At 50.3% G+C, this 26,677-nt stretch overlaps 10 protein-coding genes across 10 annotated transcripts; 5 read left to right on the top strand and 5 right to left on the bottom strand.

Moving 5' to 3' along the window:
- Positions 1-371: 371 nt before the first annotated feature.
- CPAR01_14412 (general alpha-glucoside permease) lies at positions 372-2,585 on the top strand (the record flags this gene model as incomplete). The annotated part of the gene is made up of 10 exons (XM_060498663.1): positions 372-577; positions 644-792; positions 848-1,033; positions 1,091-1,137; positions 1,190-1,297; positions 1,355-1,764; positions 1,825-1,987; positions 2,052-2,075; positions 2,156-2,271; positions 2,336-2,585. 10 exons carry the CDS (start codon positions 372-374, stop codon positions 2,583-2,585), a joined length of 1,659 nt encoding a protein of 552 aa, XP_060342724.1.
- A 105-nt stretch (positions 2,586-2,690) lies between these two features.
- On the bottom strand, positions 2,691-3,752 carry CPAR01_14413 (uncharacterized protein; the record flags this gene model as incomplete). The annotated part of the gene is made up of 1 exon (XM_060498664.1): positions 2,691-3,752. One exon carries the CDS (start codon positions 3,750-3,752, stop codon positions 2,691-2,693), a length of 1,062 nt encoding a protein of 353 aa, XP_060342725.1.
- Positions 3,753-5,812: 2,060 nt separating this feature from the next.
- Positions 5,813-7,833, top strand: CPAR01_14414 (glutamyl-tRNA(Gln) amidotransferase subunit A; the record flags this gene model as incomplete). The annotated part of the gene is made up of 4 exons (XM_060498665.1): positions 5,813-6,126; positions 6,189-6,616; positions 6,674-6,743; positions 6,816-7,833. The coding sequence occupies 4 exons, from the start codon at positions 5,813-5,815 to the stop codon at positions 7,831-7,833; spliced, it is 1,830 nt and encodes a 609-aa protein (XP_060342726.1).
- A 232-nt stretch (positions 7,834-8,065) lies between these two features.
- On the bottom strand, positions 8,066-9,997 carry CPAR01_14415 (cytochrome P450 2D18; the record flags this gene model as incomplete). The annotated part of the gene is made up of 6 exons (XM_060498666.1): positions 8,066-8,570; positions 8,641-9,113; positions 9,181-9,204; positions 9,266-9,401; positions 9,470-9,754; positions 9,807-9,997. The coding sequence occupies 6 exons, from the start codon at positions 9,995-9,997 to the stop codon at positions 8,066-8,068; spliced, it is 1,614 nt and encodes a 537-aa protein (XP_060342727.1).
- Positions 9,998-11,782: 1,785 nt separating this feature from the next.
- CPAR01_14416 (uncharacterized protein) lies at positions 11,783-12,601 on the bottom strand (the record flags this gene model as incomplete). The annotated part of the gene is made up of 2 exons (XM_060498667.1): positions 11,783-12,399; positions 12,451-12,601. 2 exons carry the CDS (start codon positions 12,599-12,601, stop codon positions 11,783-11,785), a joined length of 768 nt encoding a protein of 255 aa, XP_060342728.1.
- A 3,927-nt stretch (positions 12,602-16,528) lies between these two features.
- On the top strand, positions 16,529-18,051 carry CPAR01_14417 (uncharacterized protein; the record flags this gene model as incomplete). The annotated part of the gene is made up of 6 exons (XM_060498668.1): positions 16,529-16,687; positions 16,884-17,256; positions 17,313-17,430; positions 17,487-17,551; positions 17,611-17,641; positions 17,697-18,051. The coding sequence occupies 6 exons, from the start codon at positions 16,529-16,531 to the stop codon at positions 18,049-18,051; spliced, it is 1,101 nt and encodes a 366-aa protein (XP_060342729.1).
- A 2,695-nt stretch (positions 18,052-20,746) lies between these two features.
- On the top strand, positions 20,747-21,442 carry CPAR01_14418 (uncharacterized protein; the record flags this gene model as incomplete). The annotated part of the gene is made up of 1 exon (XM_060498669.1): positions 20,747-21,442. The coding sequence occupies one exon, from the start codon at positions 20,747-20,749 to the stop codon at positions 21,440-21,442; it is 696 nt and encodes a 231-aa protein (XP_060342730.1).
- Positions 21,443-21,843: 401 nt separating this feature from the next.
- CPAR01_14419 (uncharacterized protein) lies at positions 21,844-22,785 on the bottom strand (the record flags this gene model as incomplete). The annotated part of the gene is made up of 1 exon (XM_060498670.1): positions 21,844-22,785. One exon carries the CDS (start codon positions 22,783-22,785, stop codon positions 21,844-21,846), a length of 942 nt encoding a protein of 313 aa, XP_060342731.1.
- An 828-nt stretch (positions 22,786-23,613) lies between these two features.
- Positions 23,614-24,781, top strand: CPAR01_14420 (uncharacterized protein; the record flags this gene model as incomplete). Its single annotated transcript, XM_060498671.1, has 4 exons — positions 23,614-23,886; positions 23,978-24,209; positions 24,273-24,407; positions 24,468-24,781. 4 exons carry the CDS (start codon positions 23,614-23,616, stop codon positions 24,779-24,781), a joined length of 954 nt encoding a protein of 317 aa, XP_060342732.1.
- Positions 24,782-25,023: 242 nt separating this feature from the next.
- CPAR01_14421 (U3 small nucleolar RNA-associated protein 6) lies at positions 25,024-26,326 on the bottom strand (the record flags this gene model as incomplete). The annotated part of the gene is made up of 2 exons (XM_060498672.1): positions 25,024-26,139; positions 26,240-26,326. 2 exons carry the CDS (start codon positions 26,324-26,326, stop codon positions 25,024-25,026), a joined length of 1,203 nt encoding a protein of 400 aa, XP_060342733.1.
- Between the last annotated feature and the right edge of the window lie 351 nt (positions 26,327-26,677).

The raw sequence follows: 26,677 nt of genomic DNA on the forward strand, positions 1-26,677 counted from the left end.
ACTATAGGCCATGTTGTCAACCCCAGACTTTTGCAACTCCAGTCTGGGGTGGCGGGGTGACTCGATCATGTGGGGATGAAGAGCCAAGGTTTCTTGATATTGACACGCCTTGAGAAGCCATTTACCGTATATGTCAGCCAGAACAGATGTACCTCTCCAGATACCGAGACCTTCCAGTGTGATGTTTCGGATGCTACATCATGCCGGCTTTTTAAAGAAATACTATACTTTTTGTCCGCCGTGTCTTTATATAGATCAGTCAGTGACCCTCACGGATCCGGAACCGTCCGTCCCAAACGATCATTGTGCAACTCTTAGCATTATCTCTCATTTAATCCCTTGTATAGGTCTGGAAGAATTGCTCAGTCATAATGGCCTTAAAAGGCGAATCTGAGGTGCGCCATCTACGTAAGGCAGCTGAAAATGAAGTCGAGGAAAAGCTTGGTCAGTCGGCCATTCACGAAGCCAAGCAAGCTTCAGACGATGAACATGCGCAGACCCTTCGGCAGGCACTCAGCGAGAACCGCAAGGCGGTGTTTTGGTCTGTTATGATATCCATGTCCATTGTGATGGAAGGGTGAGTAATTTCTGTTTTGGGTCTTCGGAAAACCCGAGATACTTGCTCAACGTTGATTGCTTTCAGATACGACGTCATCCTAATCAACAACTTCTTTGCCTATCCAGAGTTCCAAAAGAAATATGGCAGTTGGTATGGCGAGGAAATTGGCTATCAGGTCTCTGGACCGTGGCAAACAGGTCTAACTATGGCTTCCACGGTCGGTGCCATCTTTGGTTCGTGCTTCCGATCTGTTGGCCAACCCCCCAACTGGAGACTGACACCGGCCAGGCGGGTTGATGAATGGATACTTCGCATCCAAATATGGCTATCGATGGGTCATGATCGGCGCCATGTTCTTCTTGAACTGCTTCATCTTTGTGGTATTCTTTGCGCACTCTGCCGCCATGCTTCTAGTCGGGCAAATTCTTTGCGGCCTTTCCTGGGGTGTTTTTGCAACGCTAAGTCCAGCTTATGGTAATCCTCATCACTCATATCTGAAACCTTCTAAACTACTGACTGGCCATGCCATAGCTTCCGAAGTCTGTCCCACGAACCTTCGCGGTTACATGACTACATATGTGCGTTGTATCTATGGGCTGCCATCAAGTGTCACGACTAAACCCGAGTTAGGTAAATCTTTGCTGGGCAACAGGTCAGCTTATTGCTGCTGGTGTTCTCCGCGGTTGTCTAAGCATTGAAGGCGAGATGGCTTACCGGATCCCTTTCGCTATTCAATGGGTGAGTTTGCCCTAAGAGTCTACCTGGTACTAGTTGTCAAGTCGCACCACCTAATAGAAACCTCGTCACAAGCTCTGGCCTGTCCCTCTGATGGTTGTTTCATATCTGGCACCTGAGAGTCCGTGGTATCTAGTCCGAAAAGATCGCCTCGAGGATGCTAGACGGTCCATCGAGCGGCTCAGTGGCGACAAGACTCAAGACCAAATCAATGCCCAGCTAGCAATGATGGTTCACACAACTAAGGTCGAATCTGGCGTGACAAGAGGTGTGACATATCTTGATTGCTTCAAGGGCATTGATCGTCGACGCACTGAAATATGCTGTGTTGCGTTTGCAGGCCAAGTCATGTCTGGCAGCAGCTTCGCTTACACTCCGACGTACTTCTTCACTACCGCGGGAATGAAGACTGCGAATGCGTTCGAACTGAGTCTGGGAGCAAAGGGGATGGCTTTCCTTGGGACCGTTCTGTGAGAGTCCCGGTGTTAAAAAGTCCGATAATTGAGGTCGAGCTAACTCTGTATGTTTAGATCATGGTGGCTCATCACTCATTGGGGACGACGTGCGATTTATGTTACTGGGATTGGAGCCCTCACTGTTATCCTGTTCATTATAGGCATTCTTGACGTGTCCGCTGGTGAGAAGGGTCTTTGGCCATCTGGCGGTCTTTGTGTCTTCTGGCTTTTTATTTACGTGAGTGGGACTCCCTGTTACATCAGAAATACCAAAATCAAAAGGGCGAAGCTGACGACTACAGTCTCTCACCATTGGACCTATTACTGTACGTCACTGAGACCCAAGTCCCTTTAGTCTCCCTGTCAACCTGGCAAGTAGGAAGAGGGATCCTAACAAAGGCAACAGTATAGCGTCATCAGCGAGACGTCTTCGGTTCGGCTTCGTCCACTCACAGTCGTACTATCGCGAAATGCCTACCAGCTTGTCAATATTGTCTCACAAGTCCTACAGACTTACATGATGTGAGTACCACCTCGCTGAAACGGATATTAATCGCGAAAACAGATGCTTATTGACGATGTGAAGGAACCCTACAGAGTGGAATCTGAGAGGCAAGGCCGGCTTCTTCTGGGCGGGAACCGCCGGGATCATCTTCATTTGGTCATATTTCCGGCTACCTGAGTGTAAAGGCCGTACGTACGAGGAGTTGGACATGCTCTTTGCAAGAGGGATCCCGGCTAGAGAATTTTCAAAGGCTCACGTGGATGCTTACGAGGAAGCTTCGGATCATGTCGAAGATGTTATGGAAGCAACACCACGGAAGCAGGACTCTTGAATTACGCGCTTTGCTATGATAATTCGAGATAGTCCACCCAGCGCTGCTAATGCCGCAAGACAGGCCACCCAACTCACTCAAGATTGTTGATTCTGGCCTTAAAATTTATAAAGGCTTCTGGCCAGTGACGACAATGAAGTCGAAGATGGGGTGAACGTCTCTCTTTCTTACCGCCGCTCGAACCCCAGCATTGAGGACAGTGACCTCCTCTGGAGACCATCCCAAAACGTCCTTGAACAGCGCGGCAGTGAATGCCTCTACCCCTTCCAGGAAATTAACTCCCATAAGCGTGCCGACCTCCTTCAATCTGGCGTCTCTCGGCCAGCTGCCGATGGGCAGCTTGAATCTTTGCTCGCCCACCTTCTGGAAACCAGCCTCTTCAGTCCAGCGCTTAAAGGATGGTGCTGGGTCCATTGTTCTCCCAATCTTCTCACAGGCCTCCATGAGTCCGTCCATCATCTGGACCATGGCGTTGTCAGGCTTAAGTGAGCCATCTTCGGAGTACAGAGTGTTTGCAGATTCCTGGAATTCGACCCAGCCGCCAGGTTTCAGGTTCTCGTAGATTTGGTTCACCAGCCGAGGCCAGTCCTTGATGGAACCTGCCATATAACGACAGTGGATGTAGTCGTATTGCTCGGGCTCCGCCCAGTCTAGCTCAACGTCGTCGATGATGAACTTGACATTCGGCGGCACCCATTGTGGCTGGATGGGGCTGAGGTCGTTCCCGACAATCACTTCGGCCTCGGGGTGCTCGTCACCAAACTGGATAGGCCAGATACCCGTGCCGGTGCCGATATCGAGAACCTTCAGTCCCTCTGTTTTGATGGGCGCAAGGTACAGGCGATCATGCATCAACCTGAAGAAGACATGATGAATCATATCAAGCCGATCCTGTTCCTCCTCGTCGTTGGGAAAATTGTAAGAACCGGATTGATAGCCATGGTACCGGCGACCATGCTTCCATTCGTATGTTGACGTGACTGACTTGAGAGAGGTGCTGGCGCGAGAAGCTTCATCATCGCCCCAAGACGAGTCATTTTCTTCCCGATCGACTTCTACCTCCACTTCGGGAGCGGGCCGCTCGGGTTCGGGCTCGGGCTCAGCCACGGCTTCAATTTGGGGGCTAGCCGGAGTCGAAGCGGCAGGAGTTGGAGTCGGTTCCGCCATTTTTGTTTCGTTGGAGGTGATGCGAGAGTCTCAAGGACTGAATTGATTGAGCAAGAGACTTTTAACGATCAGGGAATGTAAGGTGATCCGGGTACTCGGTAACGCCTCGTGGAGAAATGAAGGACGATCAGAAGAAAAAGAAGAAAGCGACGCTGTTCTTCAACGGTCAGTCTCAGTCTAGAACCCGCTGCGGGGCCCCATAGAACATGGTGTGGCACCCGACGGGGGCATCACGGACCTGTAAGGTGAAGACTCGCGACTTTGGTCGTAATCTTGATGGAGCGCATAAAGCGGATCGTCCGGTTTCCCGACTCTGAGAGGTCGATTGACCGCTAATTTGGTGTGCTAAGTTCAGACTAGAGTCGCTGACGACAAGGATACTCGTGGTGCAACGTCCCATCAACGGCTGGCCATTGATAGTATTCGGTAATTGATCTGCAAAGTTGGGATGCCACGGGAATTTCAATGTGTCTGTCAACCATCTTTTAGTGGTGATTTTCGGGAATGATTTCAGTCACCCCAACACAGCTTATTCTACTAGGCAATCAGGTGAGGCATACACCGGATATCCAGCTGCTCAATGTATTCCATCAACATCCCTTCTTTCTCCGACTGGTATGTCCATTGGCACATTCATTGCTCTCCTGGGTTGATCTCGGCGCATTTTGGTTGCTATACACCCTGTATAAGAGTGAGGTGCTTCTCTACATGTTGATAATACAGAAAGAGATTTAGGGCAGGTTTTTGGTAACTTATCTGATAGTGAACTAAAAGTTCTTGTCTGATCTTTTGGATGGCTTTGATTTGGACGAGCCTACGGGAGACTATGAAGAGATAGAGGATCGCAGCTGTGATGCAGACTCGAGCGCCAATTAACGCAACTTCCAGATCAAATTTTTAAAGAAGTCGGAAGTTGCAACATGAGTTTGCGTCCAACAAACGAAAATTGATTGGCCATAATCAGAATACAGACGGTACAAGTTATGCATTTATGGGTGCGTAAAGACTTCAACATCTTGGTGCCTGCATCCCTTTCGGCACATCTGAATCTGAGCCTAAATTCTTCTGATTTGAGCGACTTTACTCAAGTTCAAATGCCATGGAAGTATTGGGAACACCACTTTCATGAGATCGGAACTACAATTCATTTAGGAGAAGCCCTACGCCTGGCCTCAAAAGACCATTCCATTAATTCACGGTGTATGAGGTTTGATGTCACGTAACAGGGATAGCAACCGCATCTCACGAAGTGCCCGTCACGTGCTGAATCACGTGTCTATCTCAGACATCGTGTATATAGACCTTTTCCTTTTGTCTATTTCTACTTTAATAGGTTAAGCCACTTTTACCACACTCCGTATGCCCATTGCTGCGTGCCATAACTCGTGACATTTGACAAATCGTTTAGCATGCAGACATTGATTCACCACAGAAAGAGGTGGTTCGGAATTAACTCGCTTGGTTTTTCAGGGACAAGAAGTGGTCTCAAGGTTCAACGGATGCATTCAATGCGTTGAATGTCACACACAATACAAATTGGGCCGCAGACAACCACTGCGTGAGACAGCCGTGGACTAGCAAGATTGGCCTAATCATTCAGCCAGCCACGCAAGGGTTTTTCGGATGCAGCTAACGCGTGAATCGGCTGACACTATTGAGCGAGCACTAGCCACATGCACATATGTCTCAAAGACCGCAGTTTGCTGAAGGAAACAAGCTGTAAGAAAAGTGGGATACCGGCGTATCGCAAACTCTCCAATAAGGAGGCAAAGCCACAAGGTGATGGATCCGAAAACAGAAGCCCCGAAATGATGATTTAGACCTCTGGCGGGAATTGCAATTACCATCAAGATCCGGCGAAATGCATGGTAGAAGCCTAAGACCTTCAAGTAGTTCTGAAAAAATTCCGAGTCTTGTTGCAGTTCGAGGTTCGGCTTTCACGCTGGCTATAAGATACACCGATTCCGTACACGATAACCATTGATGACTTCTCGCACTTGGCCCTCTTTCCTTACTTCATTTTAATCATCTTCTATCCTGATAGCTTAAGCTGAGCAACTATGCGTTTAACTGTACCACCGTCCATAGTCCCAGCATGGCATCAATCCGGATCCTTGCTGGTGCTAGCATACTTTGTATCTCCGGCCATTAGCCAACTTGTGGCCAGCACCAGCTTGGTGACTCCTTTGTTCCCACTGCTGCAGAATGAAAATACTACAGAACTCTTCCCCATGCCCGTTTGCGCTGGAACCTTCAAGTTAGAAGAAGCGACCATCGACCAGATGCAGAAGGCCATGGAAGATGGCATTTTGACGTCTCAACAGCTGGTCATGTGCTACATGCAACGCACTTTTCAGACTCAAGAGTACATCAGGTTAGCGTTCCTACGCTGTATATCCAGCTCATATTTGATAACTAATAATTCCATCAAAATAGTTCCGTAATGCAATTGAATCCGGATGTCATGACGATTGCCGCCAAAAGGGACGAACAACGAAAAGCAGGCCAAGTTCTCGGTCCCCTTCATGGAATCCCATTCACTGTCAAAGACAACATTGCGACACAAGACAGTATGGAAACAACTGCTGGGAGCTATGCACTATTGGGAAGCATTGTCCCTCGCGATGCCTTCGTCGTTGCTCGTTTGAGAGCAGCGGGAGCTGTACTATTTGGGAAATCCACAATGAGCGAATGGGCAGACATGCGGAGTACCGGATATTCAGAAGGGTACTCCCCACGGGGTGGACAGCCACGAAGCCCCTACAACTTGGTCTTCAATCCCATGGGAAGTAGCTCCGGCAGTGCAGTAGGAGTTGCTGCCAATGCGATCGCCTTTTCTCTCGGCACAGAAACGGACGGCAGTGGTAAGACTATGGCATTGTTTCATTGATCACGCGCATTTGTCACTAACTCGGCATCAGTAATCAGCCCTGCTCATAAGAATGGCGTAGTAGGCATCAAGCCGACTGTCGGACTGACCTCAAGAGACGGGTACGTTGATAAATCATCACTAGATAACTGATACCCCGCGCAGATAAGCCTTTATTGACCTGTTGAATGTAGAGTCATACCAGAGTGCGAGCACCAAGACACAGTTGGCACCTTCGGCCGAACTGTCCGCGATGCAGTGTACGCCCTCGATGCTATCTACGGGGTCGATCCAAGGGACAGCTACACCGAAGCCCAGAGCGGAAAGACACCTCCACCGGGAGGCTACGCTCAATATCTGACTAACAAAACTAGCCTGCATAACGCAACATTCGGCATTCCGTGGAACAGCTTTTGGGCTATTGCGAATGAAGAAACCAAAGCACAGCTTGGCAGCTTGATAACTCTCATCCAAAAGAATGGCGGTACCATTGTCAACTTCACTGAAATTACTGATCACGAAAATGTCGTGAATAAAGCAGGCTGGGATTGGAATTGGCAAGGCAAGATCGGCCACCCCGAAAAATCAGAGTACACCATCGTTCTGATAGACTTCTATAACAACATCAAGAAATACCTCTCTGAACTCCAGAACACGAAGATGCGATCGCTTGAGGATATAATCAAGTTCAATTACGAAAACGACGGAATCGAAGGAGGGTATCCTTTCGATGGGAGCTACACAATGTCCGGACGTTACAAAGTGTTTCACGGCCTACCAGCTTTTCGCTCCGGGCAAGATGGATTCCTGATGTCTAATGCCACTCAAGGCATTCGGAACGATACTTACTGGAAAGCTCTCAACTACATGCAGACCACGACGCGTGTCGGCATCGACGGTGCACTGAACCACACTGGAAACCCGCTTTCAGGCTTGCTCGTGCCTATCTCAGTAGCCCAAACATATCAGATAGCTGCGCAGGCTGGATACCCGATGATCACGATCCCAGCAGGAGTATATTCAGACACGGGCATGCCCTTTGGGTTGGGAATCATGCAGACTGAGTTTGGGGAAGAAGAACTCGTGCGATGGGCCAGTGCCATCGAAGACTTACAACTAACCTCAGAGACACCGCTCAAAAGAACGCGGCCGAAATGGCTGAGACACTTGGAAAAACCTATTCCCATCAGCCGTGAGCCGAAGGGTAATTGAAATAGCCGCGAGACCATCTACTCAAATTGCGCAAAATGTCAAGTAGCAGAAGCCTCCAAGCGACGAAAGAAATACAGAAAGTGACATTCAGGATAGAAATTGTTCCTAAGTACAAAAGCTTCAATCATACTTACCAAGCCTTGTTCGATCCTCAAACCAAGTCTCTGCATGTGCATGATGCCGAAGATATCCAGCCACACTACAGATCTATAATTGTCAAAGCCTCAGGTAGTTACTCCCATTGCCGCAAAAACTCCACAGCCTCGTCAAAACTTTGTCGGATGACCTCGACATGCTTCTCGCTTCTCGGGACAAACTTCACCTTGTATTTCTTAGGGGTGTGCAAAAGCCCCTCAATGTACCCTTCCGGGCTCGAATCTAGTTCGACCTCCTTCCCGTCGGACCCAATCGCTGGCTCTATCTTGAATGCCCAGAGGATTTGTGCTACCATGCGCCATTGAGACCGCTCAGCGAGATGCAGCCCGACACACATTCGTCGCCCTGCACCGTACGAGTAGTGATCACGCTCTTCGTAATTGGGTGAAGCGGCGAGTTCAGGCGCGAGTTTGTCGGCGACAGGGATGTAGCGGTCTGGGTTGTAGGTGAAAGGGTCCGGCGACAAGTCGCTATTGTGGTTGAGTGCGTATGCTGGAATGAAGATGGAGGAGCCAGCTGGGATGAACATGTCACCGTACCATCGGTCTTGCTTGGAGGCATGAGGTACGCCGGTAGGTACTCTGGGTGCATTGCCTACATCAGCATCATGCTCGAACTCGGAACGGGTTGATCACTGATCAGAATACTCACACTGGTTTCGCTCGTAACCCTTCTTTCACAATGCAATTAATGTACGGCAAGCTCTTGAAGTCAGACCAGTTGGGAAATCTTTCTGTGCCACAGACTCTGTCGAGTTCGACTCTTGCTTTCTCCTGGGCCTCAGGGTGCTTCGCCAGGAGCATAATATTCGTCAAGGTCGCTGTGGCTGTGGTATCGGCAGCTGCCATCTGTAGGCCTCCTAGGAAGTTATTGAACGCTGTGTAGCTGAGGGGCACATCACACTTGATTTCTTCGTCGAGAAGTTTGTCAATGAGAGATTCCCTCCTGATACCCTGGCTTCTTCGCAATTCCACGTCTTCGCGAGCTTTGGTCCAAATGTTTGTTATGGTGTGGTATAATTCCTTTCCTCGTTGTCTGGACTTGGCTAAACGATCCGGGATCCATTTCAGAATTGGAAATTGATCCACAGGCAGGTAAGAACCAGGCTCGAGAATAGTAGAAACCTTGACAAGATCAGCTGGGTTCTTTTGCAAGCTTTGAAAAAGACACATCGACGATAGAACTGCTTACTCCATCCATGGCGATGTAAACCGCCTGGTTTAGATTAGCTTGTGTAACATGGTTGACACACCTGAATCAAGGAAGATGAACTTACATATGCCCAGAAGCTTTCCCAACTGGGAGCACGCTGACCGAAAATTGTGATGGTTGCGATAGAAGCAGTTGTTCTTTTCACACTCTCCATGAATTCATCAGGCTTCTCTAGTAGGTCGTGCATTAGGACAGAAATCCTACTCACGTTAGATACAATGCTTCTGGGGGCCATATGAAACCATTTGAAGTTGTGCTTGAAACTTACTCAGACTCTTGTACTCCCCTTAGTGCGCCGTCGAGATTCTTGGGGGAGAAGTACGTGGCTGTAATCTTCCGTTCTGCTCTCCATACAGGACCATCATGCATCAAAGAAGTATTCTCTTGACGCATAGCGAGGTCATACTGCTGATCAATCGGTCTGTCATTGTAATACGCCCCTTTTGATGTCAAGAGTTCATGGACGGCATGTCTGTCATTGAGCACAACCATAGTGCTTTGCCCGACTTTGAGAGAGTAGATCGATCCATATTGATCGGCCCACTCTTTGAGTCTATTCTTGATTAGTGATGAGGATCACTGTCACGGGACTGGCTAGTACTTACTTGGCGTACACGCCTCTCGATGGAATCAGATGAGCATTCCCAAGGATGGGAAGTGTTGGTGGACCGGGCGGAAGATGTTTCTCTCTACTGCCGAAGGTGAGGATTTTGAATGCGAGGAACGCAGCGGGAATGATCCAAATGAGTGACGGGTAGCTACCCAGCACGGGAATCTCGATCGTTGTCACTGTCATGGCGAGTGTTCTGGCATGAACTAGGTGATCAAACCTGAGGATGGAGGATTACGGAGGATCCAGTCTTAGTCTTAAGCATGTTCTTTAGAGAGAGCACAGGCAAAAGCGTGGATTTGGAAGACTCATCGAAAAGGCCCAATCATAATTGCCGGCAGTCCATTGCATTTTATACATCGGATCTGACTTCCTCGGTCTGAACAGCCTACCTTACTTGGCGCATGTCTATCACGCAGTGGGGCGCGAATCGTTCCTATGCAATCGCGTCCCGTCCCGCCCGTCGTCTTAGCCCATCGGGTATCTTGCTAGAGCGGACAAAGATTGGCGTGCTTATGCAACCCCAACTGCATCTCCCGCTGAGTCAATCGGATGTTGCCAGGTTCGGCAACTGAATCGTAGAAAAGTGGTCTCTGCGTGGCCACTGCCGGGCACCGGGCCGAGAGACGTGTAAATGGGCCATCGGGTATCATCTTGCCGCTTGCTACTACTGAGTAGCCCACCGGGTTTCCCGTTATGGAAATGGATAGACGGAGTTCGGTGGGTAAGTTCGCCATAAAAGATCACTTGCACAAAGTGCTTCCTGCAAGGTGACGTGGTTTCGAGACAAGTTGTTGAGAAAAAGCATGAAAAGTTGTGAGGGTTGCACCAGTCTTGCCGTTTAACTTCACAAAGCGAGAGGTGGTACGCGTGAAACGCGCTTTGAAGTGTGTGGCTCTTCGGGCCTCGTTACTACCGCCGAGAGCTGTGATACGATGTCTTGGAAGACATGACTATCCAATCCAAGTAGTTATCTACATATCTGACGAGAAGAGCATTTGATGGCCGTTGCCGAGTTGGAATACTGACGACTTTGAAGTGATGGGGTGTGGTTCGTAAATGGTCAAGCTGACTGCAGCCGCCGTAATTGCTTTAACTCCATTGGCTCTGCTGGGATGAGGCCAACCCCGTATAAGCTGCATTGAAATCCCCTTTGGGCATCGTGAGCGATGGGATGTTCCCGGAGCAAAATCTCATGTGCATCCGGCACCTTGATTGATAGAGACGGCCCAGTAAATCGTGCAGGTGTCGAGATGCAGCAATTTTCACTCGAGTGCCTGCCCTTTGACATTAATCTGTCAGCCACAGTGGGGTAGCAACATCATTTCTCTCGTTTTGAGCTTCACGTGCAGCACCAAGGAAGACTCTGCTTGTGTGTTCTGCCTTGTGACTCAATGTCTTGCCTCGTGATTAAGTTGAGGGATGTCACTGAAAACCTTTGACTCGGCCTTTTTCATTTCACTTAAAACAGGTTCAGCAGCGGGCATTCCATGCTTACCTGTAAGCTGAGTCTCTGACAGGCAAGACATGAGTTGTGACATGATATTTGCACGTATAAGGTGCCATCTATTCAGAGTGACTCGCTCAAGCAAGTGCCCTCTTTAAAGAGACTCGACCGCGCAGGAAAGGCCTGAGAGTCTTGTTGGCAAGAGAAGGAATAGAAGACCCGAGATCGGGCCGTGTCTGTCCGGCATTTCCGGCCCACCACGGCCCACCACGGCCCCACTGCGGCCGTCTGTGCTCCCAAGGTCGCAGTGTCAATGTCATGGCCGCTGTGAAACAGGGGATGAATGCTCAAAGATAAGATGAAACCGAGCTTGTATTATTGTATTCATTACTTGAGACGACAACCTGTCCAGAAACAAGACGCGGATCCTGCGCCGCGCGTTCTCGTCATGGAAAAGCCAGTCTCAGAAGAGTCAAGCTTCCGGCACTTGACAAGATGTGTCGTTGAGATGCTCGCGCCCTTGCTTAGAAGACGCTAGCAAATGCGCCCAGAAGACCAACTGCTACTGCAGTCAGAAGCGCATTGCTCGAGAAACTCATCGACTTGTGTCCTGAAGAGATGCCAGAGGGAACCTTGGACGGTGTTACGGCACCGGTGGGGGCGGTGGTGGTGGAGTTGCTCTTCTTCGCATTCGCTGCAGGTCCGGGGTTGGTGACAGTGAAGAAGTTTCCGGCTACCACCTTGTTGGCTAATCCAGCGGTGGTGAGCACAGCGTTGACATCAACCCCTCCGCGGGTTGACAGTGTCTGCAGGGCAGCCGTCCCGTCCGCCGTGATGTCGCTCGTGTCGACAAGCAGCTCGATGTACCGGTGCGAAAGGGGAACTCTTGCTGGTGGTGCGGGGCCCTTGTAATCCGCAATCGCGTTTGAGGTGGTCGTTAAGGTGTGGATGACGCGCTCGCCGTCGTTCAGCTTGACAGTGGTAGTCTGCGCGGCTGGCGTCAGGTCCGCCTGAGCCCAGTGCAAGAAGGTGCCGGTAGTTGGAGGGCTCGCGGTAGGGATATCGATGTCGACCATGATGATTGCGTAGCTTTTTCCGGTCAGGGGCTCGGTCGTGCCAACTGTAGGCTCCGTTTGCGTGACTGAGATACAGAGTTAGCTTATTTCCGTCTTTGCAGCAGACAACTACTTACGGCTTTTGGCCAGATCCACGCCATTGAGACCCGACGTCTGACCGTATGCAACAATGAGGTCGACATTGGAAGCGGGCTCAAAGCCCTCGGGCGTCTTGGCCCATGCCACCAGGGCACTGCTCAACAAGACGACAAAGGTAGGGCGATGCATTGGAATAGCGATTATTTGGAAGAGTTGGGTTGACCAAAACTGAAAAATTTGAAAGAAAGTTGGATGGACTGTCGTCTTATATCAAGTATGCGGAGTCGTGAAACGCCTGTCCAGTCAGCAGGGATGCGGCTCGAACACGTTCCACGCGTCTGATCTCCAGACATGAAATTTCTCTTCTACGACCCAAACTGCATTGATGGACGAGCTCGTACCTGAGACGACGCAGTGGACACATTACGCAACCATACTATTTCGACTTGAGAGAGCCCTAGCTACTTGTTCCTTTTGCTGAAGTATTATGCAGTTCCTCGCATGTTCATCGGATCTGAGCTCGTAGGTAGTGTACTTATGAAACCCATGGGGAGGATAGCAGGTAGTGACCGATGCCCTCAAACCTTCCACGCATAGGAACTTGATACTTACGTTATCGGCCGTTAGACGCCATCGGTTCCAATCGTCTCACAAAGAACTGTACATGTGTCGTTCCGAGATGAAATTGAAGTAATTTGATTATCGTGACTCCACAATGACGTGCATCTATTATTTGATTATCCGAGCTAGGAAGTGTATATACTAGTGAGATTGCTCTCATGCCAACAGATGTGGTGTCTCAAGCCGCTTGATGCTTTTGGTGCAAAATTCAAGCGGCGATGGTGATGGACATACCTTTCGATACATACATCTATCGTCATAAAGCCTTCGTACCTGTAGAAAAAATACTCATACCAAAGCCTCGGTGATCTGGGAAACTTTGTGTCTGGCATGTGCTCGACGCAGCAAGTCAGCGATAGACCAGATGCATGATGCTAAGAAGTATTCGGAACGGGCCAAGTTTAAAGATATTAGGGTTCGCTAACAATAGACAATAATCAAGATTTGAACTATGTGTCTAAGCAAGTTTCGATGCAAAGAAAGTTAGCTGAGAGAATGGATAAGCGCATGTTGACGGCGTGTTTAGCCAGCCTACTTCACCGCTTGGATCAGTGTAGCATACATGTAACTCTGTCAGAACCTCGCTGAATCTCTCTTCTCCAAAGGTTTCTTCAGTTCATGAAATGACGCATTTCCTAGAGGCTTGCGTCAGTCCTGTCGGCATCACGGCTTTCAACCTTGTGTATGGAGTATACCGGTGCCAATGGAAAGTCGACATTTCGTGTCACATTTTGGTTATAGTCTTGCCTTAAACATCACGCCTATCTAAGTGCTCACAGGACCAAAAGTGGTTGGTACTTAACACTAAACAGAGAGGAGTAGCAGCAGCAGCAGCAGCAGCAGCAGCAGCAGCAGTTGTTGTTGTTGTTGTTGTTGTTGTTGTCGAAGGATACAGCCTTGCTTATTGTCTTTGTAGCCAAGATTGCCCAGCATGTGCTGCGGCCTTACCTGCCTCAACAGAATAGGCCCTGGATCCAAGTCATCCGCTATCGTGCGTCGTCGAATACTCGACTTTGAATTTACTCACGAAAATATAAATCAATCTGTGGCATGAATCGACATAATTCGATGCATTGAATAGCTAAGTAGATATGAAAAAGGGCTCATGCCGATGCAAGTCATAGTGCAATCAAATTAAATGTGAATGGCAGTGATAACGTTGTATAAGCAACATGGAATATTACAGCGTGGGTTTGTAACTTCGAAGTTCGAAGGGTGGTATGATCTTTCATCCAACAAGGGCGGATATGAAGGTATGAAGACGCGTTGCTGGTGACTTTGTCATCAGCTGTCCCTTGTTGAGAAAGGCCGGAACTCAGGTGTATGTATCGACCGCACCAGCGTACAAGACTTTGTCGAGTGCGCTAATGTGAGGTACTGAGACCAGGGCCTTAACGTTGTGTTGTTAGGTACGTACTATGAAACTAGAGTTCTCAGCCATTGATACAACCCACGAACGGCTTCCGCCGAAGTGATTAGAAGACAGAAATATATTTGTTCTCACGGATTGGTAACTCGTTGCAATCGAAAGCATGTTACATGCTTTACTGGTCCGACATTTTCGGGCATACGGTGCTTCGATAGGCATCACTTACCTGTCCCCACTGAAGAAGACATTCGTCAATCTACAACTCAATCGCGGCATCGCCAGATCACATCACTGGGTCGGACCCTGCGCTGGGTTTCTCGGCGCGATCTCGACCGCCTCATCTTTCACAGATCACTATAAGTAGTTGTTTAAATAAGCCTCCAAAAGCGAGTGCCATGCCTTTTAGACGTTTGGGGCTGATCGTATACACAAAGTCGAAATTCGCCGCGGACCACCTGCTGCTCCGAGCCTACGATAAGCGCTGACCTGCAATCTTGTCAGCTGACAGCCTCCAAGATTACAAGGGGCCTCGGATCCGGGGAAGCTGCCGGCTCCCAGGATATTGGCGTATTCCTCGGGAAGAGCGCCCCTTGGCGATAGGGTGCGAATCCGATTATTGAGCATGGAATAGAGTTACACTAAAAGCATCGCTGTTCCCGGTTTTCCTTGAGGCTGGAATTTCGCCACGCGGGACGACTTAATTTATTTTGAGCGCTTTGACCGTGCTATTTGACAACGTCAGGCCACATCGAGAGACTTACGACTCGCTGAGCGGTAGGTCCTTTTGTATCCACAAACCGACGAAGCGCCAATGTTTGACCATTTTGGAAAGAATTATACTTAATCCTTGTTGTCATCGGCTTCTCCTCAACAATTGTTAGCCGAGGTAGACGCAGCCTTCACTTTCAAGTTTCACTATGTGCCATATCGCCGTCTACACAGTCCAAAGAGGAACGAATACTACTGCCACGACTCAATAAGCGAGCTTCGTATCCATAGCAGCCCACCGGCTTACTATTATCTCTCGTAGCGCGGAGCACTAGCTCAAACATGATTTATGCCGACACCTGCCCCAAGCGGACCATCCAAAGGGGAGTACGGAGAGTCGCTGAGGAGCGGAAGACATAGGTCTCCCATGCTCGTCTTCTCCACGCCGCTCGCGGTCCGGTCGCTATCCGCTGGGCAGAACTACCGGGGAATTTTTACCAATCACTCGATCGTAAGTTTGAGTTGGGAACAAGCGGAATGGTGGCCTATGACGAATGGACGATGTAACAAGGTCTCGAATGTTAAACAGAGTTTGATCAAGCTTGGTCCTGGAGACTGAAGAGGAATGGGTGGATATCCGTAAGGCCATTCAAGAATCCCACCATCCAGCGAGGTAGCACTGTAAGTTGAAGCATGTTTTGCACTCCGTAAGACACATCTCGCAGCCAGCCACTTTTTCTCTACCGGGTCAATCAAGTCCTCAAAGATCATACGGCTGAGACAAGCGCCTCGAACGACACCTGTCAGACAAGCAGGCCTGCAGATCTCGCTCAAGGCCACGTGTGTGGGGAGATAACGTCAGACATCCGTCGCGGAAGCCGACATTGACATGGTCTTTGACTCGAGTCCGAGTCTCGTTGAAGAATTGTTGTTGTTCCAACACCTGTTTTGCTAGCCCTTGGTAGGCGGACAGAGCACGATGCTTGAATCATAACCGTGGTCCCTCCACCTGCACCACTACTAATCAGGCCAAGCTAAACCAGGGACCGCAATTGCTGCGACCCTAACTTGGCGTCGTTTATCCTTGCGTTCATCCCATTTTGACCTTTTAATCTTGTTGATCAATCTAATTGAGTTTCTGTGCGCATCCTTCCCGAGGCATGGACCGAGTAAGTTGATGACTGCTGCGATGGACTTTGAGATGCGCGCGGTTCTGCGATTGAGGCACATGGTGGCCCTGATCCGTCCTTCGTCCGTCTGTCCGCTCCTCTCGCCAAGTCATATCTTCTCCATGTCAGCGACTACAATTCTTTCATTATTCGTTGGATAGCTTCCTCCCGTCTGGATCTTCGTTTCTTCTTGCACCTCTTTGTGCGCTTCTTGGCGCCGTCGACTTCTTCTCAATGTCGTCGGATACCATGTCAGCTCGGCACGCCGAGAATAAGGGGCCAACTGCTCTGGCAATCGTCGTGTGTGTATCAGTTCTCAGCACAGTCTTTACCGCAGCAAGACTCTTCACAAGGGGGAAGGTTCTCGGGAAAATCAGTCTGGACGACTACTTTATTGTTGCGTCTGTGGTGAGTTCTACAACTTCAATCTGTACCCTCCTGTTCATGGCAAAACGACTATACCAATAATACGAATCCGCTCTGTTCTTTCTCCTTCCACTCTTCCGGTCTTTCTGAGACAAGTTGCCGCTATAGAAGTGGAGTTCAAAATGATCATCTGTCAGATCGAGACATAGCATCGTTCAACTAACTGTTGTGACTTTAGGTTTGCGGTTGGATGAACGTTGCAACTGTAGCAGTTGCTGTTTCCTACGGATATGGACGCCATGCCGATACCCTTTCTGTCGATGAAAAGTCAGGTGCCATGCTTTGGAGCATTGCCGGTTACCCGCCCGGCCTTCTTTCATTCGGCATCCCGAAACTCGCCGTCGTCGCGTTGCTCACCCGAATTCTGAACCCAAGTAGATGGCACAAGAGGTTTCTTTGGGCCTTGTCCATAATTTGCGTCGTCAACTTAATTGGGTTCATCACGATCATCTTTGCCCAATGTTCACCAGCACGCTCCCAATGGGATTCATCAGTCTCTGGTAAATGTTGGAGCAAGTGGATCCTTGTATCCTTCGCGACGTACTCAGGAGGTAAGCTACTATGGTTACCACTCAAGCAATAGCTTTGAATCGGCTAACAAATCTAGCATTTTGTGCCTTTGCCGATGTCTACCTTTCCGTGTACCCCGCCGTTGTCTTGTCGAAATTACAAATGAACCGAAGGAAGAAGATTGTACTTAGCGTAGCTCTCGGTTTTGGTTCGCTGTAAGGCTTCAATGTATAAGTTATACCCCGACAACAGTTTACTAAGACTCTTTCAGTTCGGGAATTGTGGTCATCTACAAGTGTATCAAACTCCCGAGCCTCACAAGCTCGGATTACACATGTAAGTTCTGGATCTCGATCAAGCGATTTCGCAGTAGCAACTAACACTTTGTGACACAGATGACACCGTTGAGCTTGTAATTTGGACAGTGTAAGACGAAGAACCCCTTACTCAAGACTTACATCAACTAACTTGAGCTCTGTAGTGTTGAAGGCAGCATCATTATCATAGCCGCATGCATCCCTGTCTTGCAACCCCTCGGCGAACTCCTATTCGGCAAACGCATCTTCTCCTCAGGCAACGGCAAATACTTGTCAGGAAACTCCAAATCGAGACTCAGTGGCAGATTGGGGACAAAGAAGGGACTTTTCCGAACTCCTGTCAAGAAGGCTTCTCAAGAGGGATTCGACGCGGATAGTTTCAACAGCGTTGGCAAGACGACAGTTGTTGGAAGGGGTAGTCAAGAGAGTATCCTTGAGCAGCATGACTCTGATGGGAAGATTGTACGGACAGATGCTTTCACCGTCACCATCGAGATGAGAAAGACGGACAGGCATTGATTCTTTTCCCATTGATTCTAGTCACTTTGTTAAATTCCTGCTGGGACAACACTCGTTGTTTTATCAAAGCACAAGAACAAGTCTGCTATGTCGTACCCTCACGCAAATTTCATCTAAACTTTTTGCATGTTGTTTCTTAAATATGAATCCAGTCGTCTAATGTTGGTGCATCTTGCATGTCTTATGAGGAAATTTCACAATGGCATATCTGCTTCTAGAGCTATTGTTGAGCTACCTTAGGTACTGCTTTCGAGATGTCGACATCAGTGCCATGTTGAACATTGCTAACACAACCTTCGTCATCAATTGAGCTCAAGACCCCGGAATCATAGCGTGAGCATCGACTCTATGTGGATTCGCACTCAGGGTGCATACTTAACAACATGCTCTACATTATTGGTAGCAGCTACTTACTTGAAAACTTCTGCGACGATTATCGGCCAAATTTCTTAGCGGTTTTGTTTCTCATCACATTGTACACGTATGTAAATATTCTAGTCCCTACCAAGTTTGCATTGCTTATCATGACATCAAGGAATGTTTTCCGCCCTGTCATCCACCACCTTATTGGCGCCATATGTATGGGGATGCGCGAGCTTGATGCCATTATTAGCCGCTTCGACTTGATACCAATGCGAGCTTTGTGTTTTGCAACGGCCAAACCGAAAGAAGGAGAGTATCGTTACAAATAGACAACTTCCCAGTGCCTCAGCCAGCTGTACTTGGTATAACAGATGGCACAACGCATCCAATGACAGTTCAATGGCACAAAGGTGTATCCTGTATCCTCCGGGTCTGCCATGATTCGTAAGTTTTGACAACCCTAAGATAAATATTCTTCAAACCGATGATACTACATGTAGGCTTATCCAAATCCTGATTCTTGACCGACCATATGTCTAATATTGTTAGTATCGATGTTGCTAATGCTAGGTAGCTAGATACTCAGGTAGGGTTTTTTGATGATGGCATTGTGTGCAAGTTAAATTCCCTCAAAGTATTGCAGCATATGTAACTCGACACCTGATGACATAACAGTATTATAAGCTTCGGAATTGGGATTAACACCTGCAGAGAATCGTCATGGAAACTTTCGGCCGGAGGAAGTGCGGCTGCCATAGACACAACCAGGTGTATGAAAGAGGTACCCCCGGCCTTCCTCTATTGACAAAGCCAGTCAAGAGGCTGGCCACAAACACTCGATGTGACAGACGGTCAAGCATCAAATCGTGGCCATGTGTGAAACCGTCACCTCACATTCTCACCCAGCCGCTGTCAACAAGAGCAACTTATTCCCGTTTCAAAATCATGTCTCACAATCAGGAGGTTTTTGACAACCTCGCGTGGCTGAGAGCGAATTTTGCGGCTGAATTGCGCCAGTCGCAAATGTCTCAAACCCTGATACTCCGCGTGCGGCGTTCATTCTGGACCATGCCAGCGGGCTGCAGCGGGAGCACCCTTCTCCATTCCTCCGGCGGCGCACATGGCCACCTACTATAGCACAGACTGTTCCGAATTCGGGGGTCTTCGAAATGTTCTCGACTGAACGGTGGCACGCACTGTTATGGAACTTACACGCTAGGGGCGGCAGCTGAAGGCGGGCCGCCCTAGTAACCCGACCCTTGGTGCGGGGGGGGAAGATGGTTGATGGCGACAGTTGGAGGAATGTCGTGCCATAGACGAGGCGCCTCGTCGTTCGACTCGTGGGTTGCGGTTGTTTTCAAGGCGCCACGCCGCCACCGCCCACTACTCGGTTATATGAATCTCTCGGGCCGCGATTTCTGTCAGCTGCAATTGACAGTCCGTGGTGGAATGCTCTGGCAGTCCTTCTTATTGCTCAAACCTCATACTTGCATTCAAGCCACGCCGGGTGGTCATTGGCTACTGAACGACATATGATGTCCCTTTACAAGCTTTGAGCCAGCCACATAATTCCAGGGTCATGTCTGGTGTGAGCAGAATGGTCGTGATCGTCGGGAAATACTGTAAAGTATGTCATGGCCCACGTCTGGTCGATGCCAGCGGAACGTTTCTGCTACAAAGATCGCTGTGACCTTAAGGGTCCGGGATTCATTGTAGAGAAGAGCTGCGAATCGCGAAAGTTCGAACCAGATGTGATACTGATGATGAGCTACATGTCATAGTCTCTGGCACTCTATTCAAGTAGACCAATTCGTTCCAGGGCTAAAGGACCTAGAAGATGACATGTGCCACAAGCATAACATGCGCTATGCCATTATCATCGTCTCCTCCATGTAAGTTCCAATCTGGATTTCAGTTTCCAGAGGCGTTCAACTGATCGCAGCAGTAGAAGAAAACATGAAATTTAGAGTGTCTTCATGAAATGCATCTTGCCTGTTCTGGTTAGGTCAACTGCCATTCGAGATGCCAAAGGAGATGTGTATCCTCAGCCGCGAGAAAGATGGTGTTCTGTTATGGCATGCTTGCGGATCTTGCGTGGTGTTCCTATCCAAGTTCAGAAGAAGCTGAAAAACGTGGACTGAACAAGTAAGGGCCCAGTTGCTGTTACACTTGGGAGTCTGTTGTATAAAGACCAAAGATGTTTCCTCTGAAAATGTCTTCTTCTCCTCATCACCACAATCAGCTTCTTCACTTTTCACTATCATCTCCATAAGCCTCAACCATCCACTTTAAACTTTCTTCTCCCACCTCACTACCAAACACAAGTTCCAAAATGGCTCACCTTCTTTCCGCCTCAAAGCTCGCTGCTCTCTACGACAGCAAGACCCACGAACTCGTCCTCACAGCCCAGGTCCCCGCCATCGTTCTCAACCCCAAGTTTGTTCGTGTCGAGGGCTTCGTCGGTGGCCTCAAGTTCGCCCTGCAGGGCTTCTTCGGCGGCGTGCTGCCCCCGGGAGTCCGCGATATCCAAGACGTTACCACAAAGTTCCCCGTCATCCTCCCCACCTCTCACTTCAACAACAAGACCGTCTTCATCGACACCGCCGACGGCACCAAGGAGATTGAGATCAAGTACACCGGACTCGAGGGCGTCGTCCCCACCACCGGCGTAGACTTCACCAAGCACGACAACACCGCCATCGGCAGCGTCGTGTCTCCCATCCACCTCGCCCTTGGCGCTGATCACGAGACCACCATCACTGCCGTTGTCCAGAAGGCTGAGGGCGACTTGAAGATTTCCGTCGTGCCCAGCTTCAACGAGGAGTTCCTGAGACTCGTCAACGCCACCGTCCACAACGGCGTCATCTCCTACACTTTCCGCTGGGCCAAGCTCCCTACCGAGGAGGGCCAGAACCCCCAGCTCATCAACGTTACCACCACCACTTACAACGGTCTTGTCGGTCCTGCCGCCCGCACCACCAGTGTTGTCCAGGGCTACATTGTCCGCTTTGTCGTTTTCCAGGAGTAAATGACTTGAAAGGGTGTTGCGTGCGTCTAGCCAGGGTTCAGACTTCTTCGAGATGTCCCTTGGCATGGACGGCGGAAGTTGGGAGGCTTTATAAAAGCCGATGTTGGAATAGGGGACGATTCCATTTCTTTCGCCTTCCAAAAGGCTTTCTTCATTCTAGCTAGCTCCGTATTCAACGACGAAAATTTCATTTTGTTTCTTACTTCTGCTCCATGACACTGATAATCACTGTATCAATAAGCTCTATTATCTATGTGGGTTCGACCCTACCAAAATGGTGGACCCCTAAACTTGTCCTGGGTGATACTGCCAATCCCTTTGAAATGCAGTAAACGATTCCGACTACCCAGTCTTCACCCTGAGAAAACCCCAAGTGTCCTATGTACGGGCTAACAAATAATTTACTGCGGCGTAGAGAACAGGTCCCCATTCAAGTACTTCAAACCCGAGTCGCACGCGATGGTAACCACCCTCTTCCCAGCCCCTATCTCCGCCGCCAACCGAATCGCAGCAACCACATTCAAACCCGTGGACACGCCCGCGAAAATACCTTCGTCTCTAGCTAGACGCCGACACATGGCACGCGCTTCATCCTCCGAGACGGCCCGCGCCTCGTCATACAGCTTCTTATCCAAGAGAGGAGGAAGAAAGCCGATACCAATTCCCTCGACACCATGAGAACCAGCTTGACCTCCTGTGATGACGGGCGTTGACGCGGGCTCCAGTACAACCACGCGCGTCTCTGGCCTAGCTGCCTTCAAGACTGCCGAGACACCCATCGCCAATCCAGCGGTACCAACAGCAGCGCAGAAGACATCGACGCCCTCTGGAACTTGCTGAATGATCTCATGGCCCAGGGCCGCGTATCCGACCAAGGCGTCCCGGTTATTGAACTGGTCCGTAGAATACACATTCCCCTCCCTCTCGACCTCCTTCGCCCGCCGAATCAAAGAAGGAATCAAATCAGCAGTAATCCGTCCCGTCGGACTGTGAACAATATCAACCTTGGCCCCAAACGCCGCCATAGTCTTGAGCTTCTCCACTGCATAAGCGTTGGAGCTAACCGGTTGGAACTTGTAGCCCTTGACCGCGCAGACGAAGGCGAGCGAAGACCCCGTGCTGCCGCCTGTGGCCTCGACGACTTTCATGCCCGGCTTGAGGGCACCTCTCTTCTCGGCCTCTTGGATGATGGCGGCGGCCATGCGGTCTTTGTGGGAGCCTGTTGGGTTGGTGTATTCGAGTTTGAGGTAGACATCTGCGTGGTTTGCGGGGACAATTCGGCGGAGACGGACAAGGGGTGTTTTGCCGATTGCGGCGAGCGCTGTTTCTGATGCTTTTAACATCTTAGGCGTTGAGAGTTTGGCTATGTTACGGTGTTTGATGGTGGGCGAAGATGGCGATATTGGGAATGTTGGCAAGGGGTTCTTGAGACTCAGCTGGGTGGGTCAGTTTGATGCTCCTTGCGCCCTTTTGAATACATGTATGGTAAACATCAAAGAGACCCAAGAATGAGATTTGCCTGAGCCTCATTACGACCATATAGATGTGAGTTATTCCCTGATCGATCTGGCAACTCTGAAGGACTCATGATACCACATAGACAAGTCTCCAAAAAGCAGTTGTGGTCTGCGATTACCTTTGGTGGTAATTGAAACAAGGTCGTGATCCTACCAACATGTCTTAGTCGTTGTGCCTTCTGACATGGGCAAAATGTAGTTCATAAATCACAAGCAGTGCGTCAACACTTATGCAATCCAATGACTAGCTGGATGATCTCGATCGACCCAACTTAGAGTTAAATATGGATACCTTGTTGAAGTGGGTTGCTGAGGGGATTTCGCAACTCCCATGTCCGTTCAGGCCTAAGCGATGAAAATGAAAATGAAAATGTGACCGGTCACCGCGGGACGTTTGTCGAGGCAGCGATTACGTGATCAATCAGAGGTCCATGCGTCCGTTCAACGGTTTTGGTCCCACCTGCTGCACAGTCTCGAACGGTAAACCCACCATAGCTGCGCGTCTCCGGGATGAGCTTGCTCCATCGACTGGCACGCATCACAAGCCAGACGACCTTCACTTACAGACCTAGTCATTTCTTGCCCTCGTGCTCACTTGATTTAACAATCGCACATACTCAACATACTTTTCAGTCTCGTGTTGCTGCTCTCACAATGCCCGCCGTCACCCGCAGCCTGAGGTCATCGACGCGCCTGGACAAGGCCGCCCCGCCAGCGGATAAGAAGCCATCGCCAGCGAAACCCAAGCCCACAACCAAGACAGAAAAGAAGACCAACAAGCAAACTCCACAATCTCCGCCTCCGCCCAAGGCCACTGCAGGTCAAAAAAGAAAAGTAGTAGCATCAATCGAGAAGGAAGAGGAGACCAAAGCCGAGGCTATCGACCACGAGGACGAGCCGAAGCCGAAGCCCGCCAAGAAAGCCAAGGTAAGCTGAGTGAAATTACACACCGGCTATCACTAGGAGCTGCTCCGTTTTCTATTCTTGGTCTCATTTACGGATACTTATGCATGAAAAGAAGCCGGCGGCAGGGAAGAAGGAAGCGCCGCCAAAGAAGACAAAGGACGAACTCAAGGCCCTTCGCGATGCGCCCGTCCCGGACGTCAACGCCGAGGCGGAGCCACGGGATCCGCCGGGCTCGCGGTACTGGCTCATGAAATCTGAGCCGGATGTTCGCATCGAGGATGGGTATGAGATCAAGTTCTCCATTGACGATTTGGCGGCCAAGAAGACGCCCGAGGGCTGGGAGGGTACGTTCATCGTCCTGGACTTTTCTGTGTAAGTGTGGAGCAAGTGATTGACAAAAAGCGCAGGTATTCGTAACTATGTCGCGCGGAATAACCTGCGGGGGATGCGGAAGGGCGACAAGGCGTTCTTCTACCACTCGAATTGTAAAGAGCCTGGTGTTGTTGGTATCATGAGTATAGCCAAGGAGCACTCGCCCGACTGTGTGTTCTCCACCCTTCCAGCTCATACTCATGAGACTATTTGGTTGACATAGCTATCAGGGAACGCATGCATCAATGACAACCCGTACTACGACGACAGTGCCCCGCACGACGGGAGCAAATGGAGCCTCGTCCACGTCAAGATCGAGCACAAGTTCCCTCGCATCGTGCCGCTGAGCCTGCTCAAGGAGTCGCGTGGTAACGGCCCATTGCAGAACATGGAGCTGCTGAAGCAGTCTCGTCTCAGCGTCAACAAGGTCACGCGCGAGGAGTGGGATGAAGTCATCCGCATGGCCAAGGAGCTCGATGAAGACAAGGAGTGGGATAAGACTGTTGAGGAGTCGAAGAAGTTTCCCAATTACACAGCAGCGTAGTGGGAGCGGGAGCAGGAAGGAGGGTTGTCTTTATTTGACCTTGTTTGATTAGGCTGACTGACTCTGCAAGTGGTATCAAGAAATCGGGATACTGGATACATCCCGCCGGGGGCCGCTTCTAATTCCCAATGTGTTGCGCCGAAAACACTATTCAATACCCATACTTCTTTCTTCCACCTTTTTGTTTTGTACCAACATCCATATATAGTCAACAAACATATACCCACAGCGCAATGGCAGGGCTATGACTGCAGCTGATCTCTCGTGTGCTCCAGAACCGTCCTGATACCCTCGTCGAGACCCTTGAAGAGGAGCACCAGCTCGATCCACACCAGCGACTTGCTCTCCAGCGCAGCCTTGTCGGACGTCTCGTCCAGTCCCTTGCCCAGGCGCGACAGAACCTCGCGAAGGCCGAGAGGGAACTCGGGCGTGTCGGGGCTGACGCCGACGAGGGGCAGGCGGATGTAGCAATTCCACGTCGCCGGGTGAGCGGCGTCCTGCTCCCTCATGACGTCGACGACGTGCTGGAGAATCTTGGACGCGGACGAGACCTTTGCGAAGGAGGCAAACATGTCAAAGAAGCGCTCGGCCACCTCGGGGTTGTAGAACGGCTGTTTTCTCGAAATGTCGAAAATAGCCATCGGTATGGCACCGTCCAGGGCCGGGTTGTGCTTGAGCGCCTTGCTCTCCTCCTCGTCAATGGCCTTCTTCTTCTCCTTGCCGGGCACGGGGAGGCTCAGAACGTCCTCGTCCTCGTCTTCCTCATCGTCCTCGTCAATGAGCTTGATCTCGTCGTCGTCGTCCATCTTCTCGCCAGCCAGCGGATTCTCCTGCTCCGCCTTCTTCTTGCTGCCGCCCTTCTTAGCCTGCATCTTGGCCAGCCACTCCATCTCGCACCGCGCGTACTCGATCCACAGCGTGCCCTCGCTCGTGCAGAAGCGGCACCCGCGCATGAAGTATCCTCGCGCGCCGCCCATGTCCCCGTTGGACGCCGAGCGCCGGCCGGCAAAGATCCACAGGTCAGCGTCGGTGGGCATCATGCGGAGGGCGCTGGCCATGGTCCGGCGCCAGCGCTTGGTGGCCTTGACGTCGGCGGTGTATTTGAGGTACTCGAGCCACAGGTCCTTTCTACCGGGGTGTCTGCTGACGGCGCGGTCGAAGATGGCGAGGACGCGGGATTGAGTGGTGTGCTGGGACGTGACGTGGCCAATCTTCATCCGCTTGCAGCGTTTCTGGCGGAGGGACTCGAGGGATTGTTCCCATTTTGCATAGGCGGTGAAGTCGTCGGGGTTGGAGCGGGGGGCGAGGATGCGGTGCTCGTAGTCGCTGCGCTTCTGCACGATTGTACGGATCTCATCCTGCAAAGATTTGTTAGGGTACACTGTGGTGTAGATGTTTGGCCGTGACTTGTGGTCAAGGATGGGGGAGGGGTTCTAGGTTGGTTGGTGGCGTGCGTACCTTTGTGAAGATTTCCTTTTCCTCCCATTCGCGCAATTGAGGAACAGAGCGCTCCAAGTAGAAACGGGCCTTTTCAGCAACAGACATGATTGCGGCTGTGTGGTATCGAGCACTGAATTCGAGTCGCCTGGCTGAGATGTGCTACACAGATACTCTGCCTGACGCTGCAGATCGAGAAGAGGGAAAAACCAGTCAAGAAAAAAAGTTGACAAGGCTGAGAAAGTAACCAAAACTTTAAAGCGGGGCATCTGGCAAGGTGTGGCTCCCCTGGCCGAGAGTGGACTCTGAGTGGCCCGTGTAGCTGTGGCTGGAGGGAGGAGTCCGATGAGACGGACGTCACGGACTTCAGCCTTGCGCCAAGCTCCCCCTGTCGAGCCCGGTCCCGATTGGGACTAACCCCCGACACCTTGAGGTACCTTGTCAAGTAGCTTTAACCCC

Source organism: Colletotrichum paranaense (assembly GCF_030867605.1).
Source record: "Colletotrichum paranaense strain IMI 384185 chromosome Unknown Scaffold_15.1, whole genome shotgun sequence".
Classification (NCBI taxonomy): Eukaryota; Fungi; Ascomycota; class Sordariomycetes; order Glomerellales; family Glomerellaceae; genus Colletotrichum; species Colletotrichum paranaense.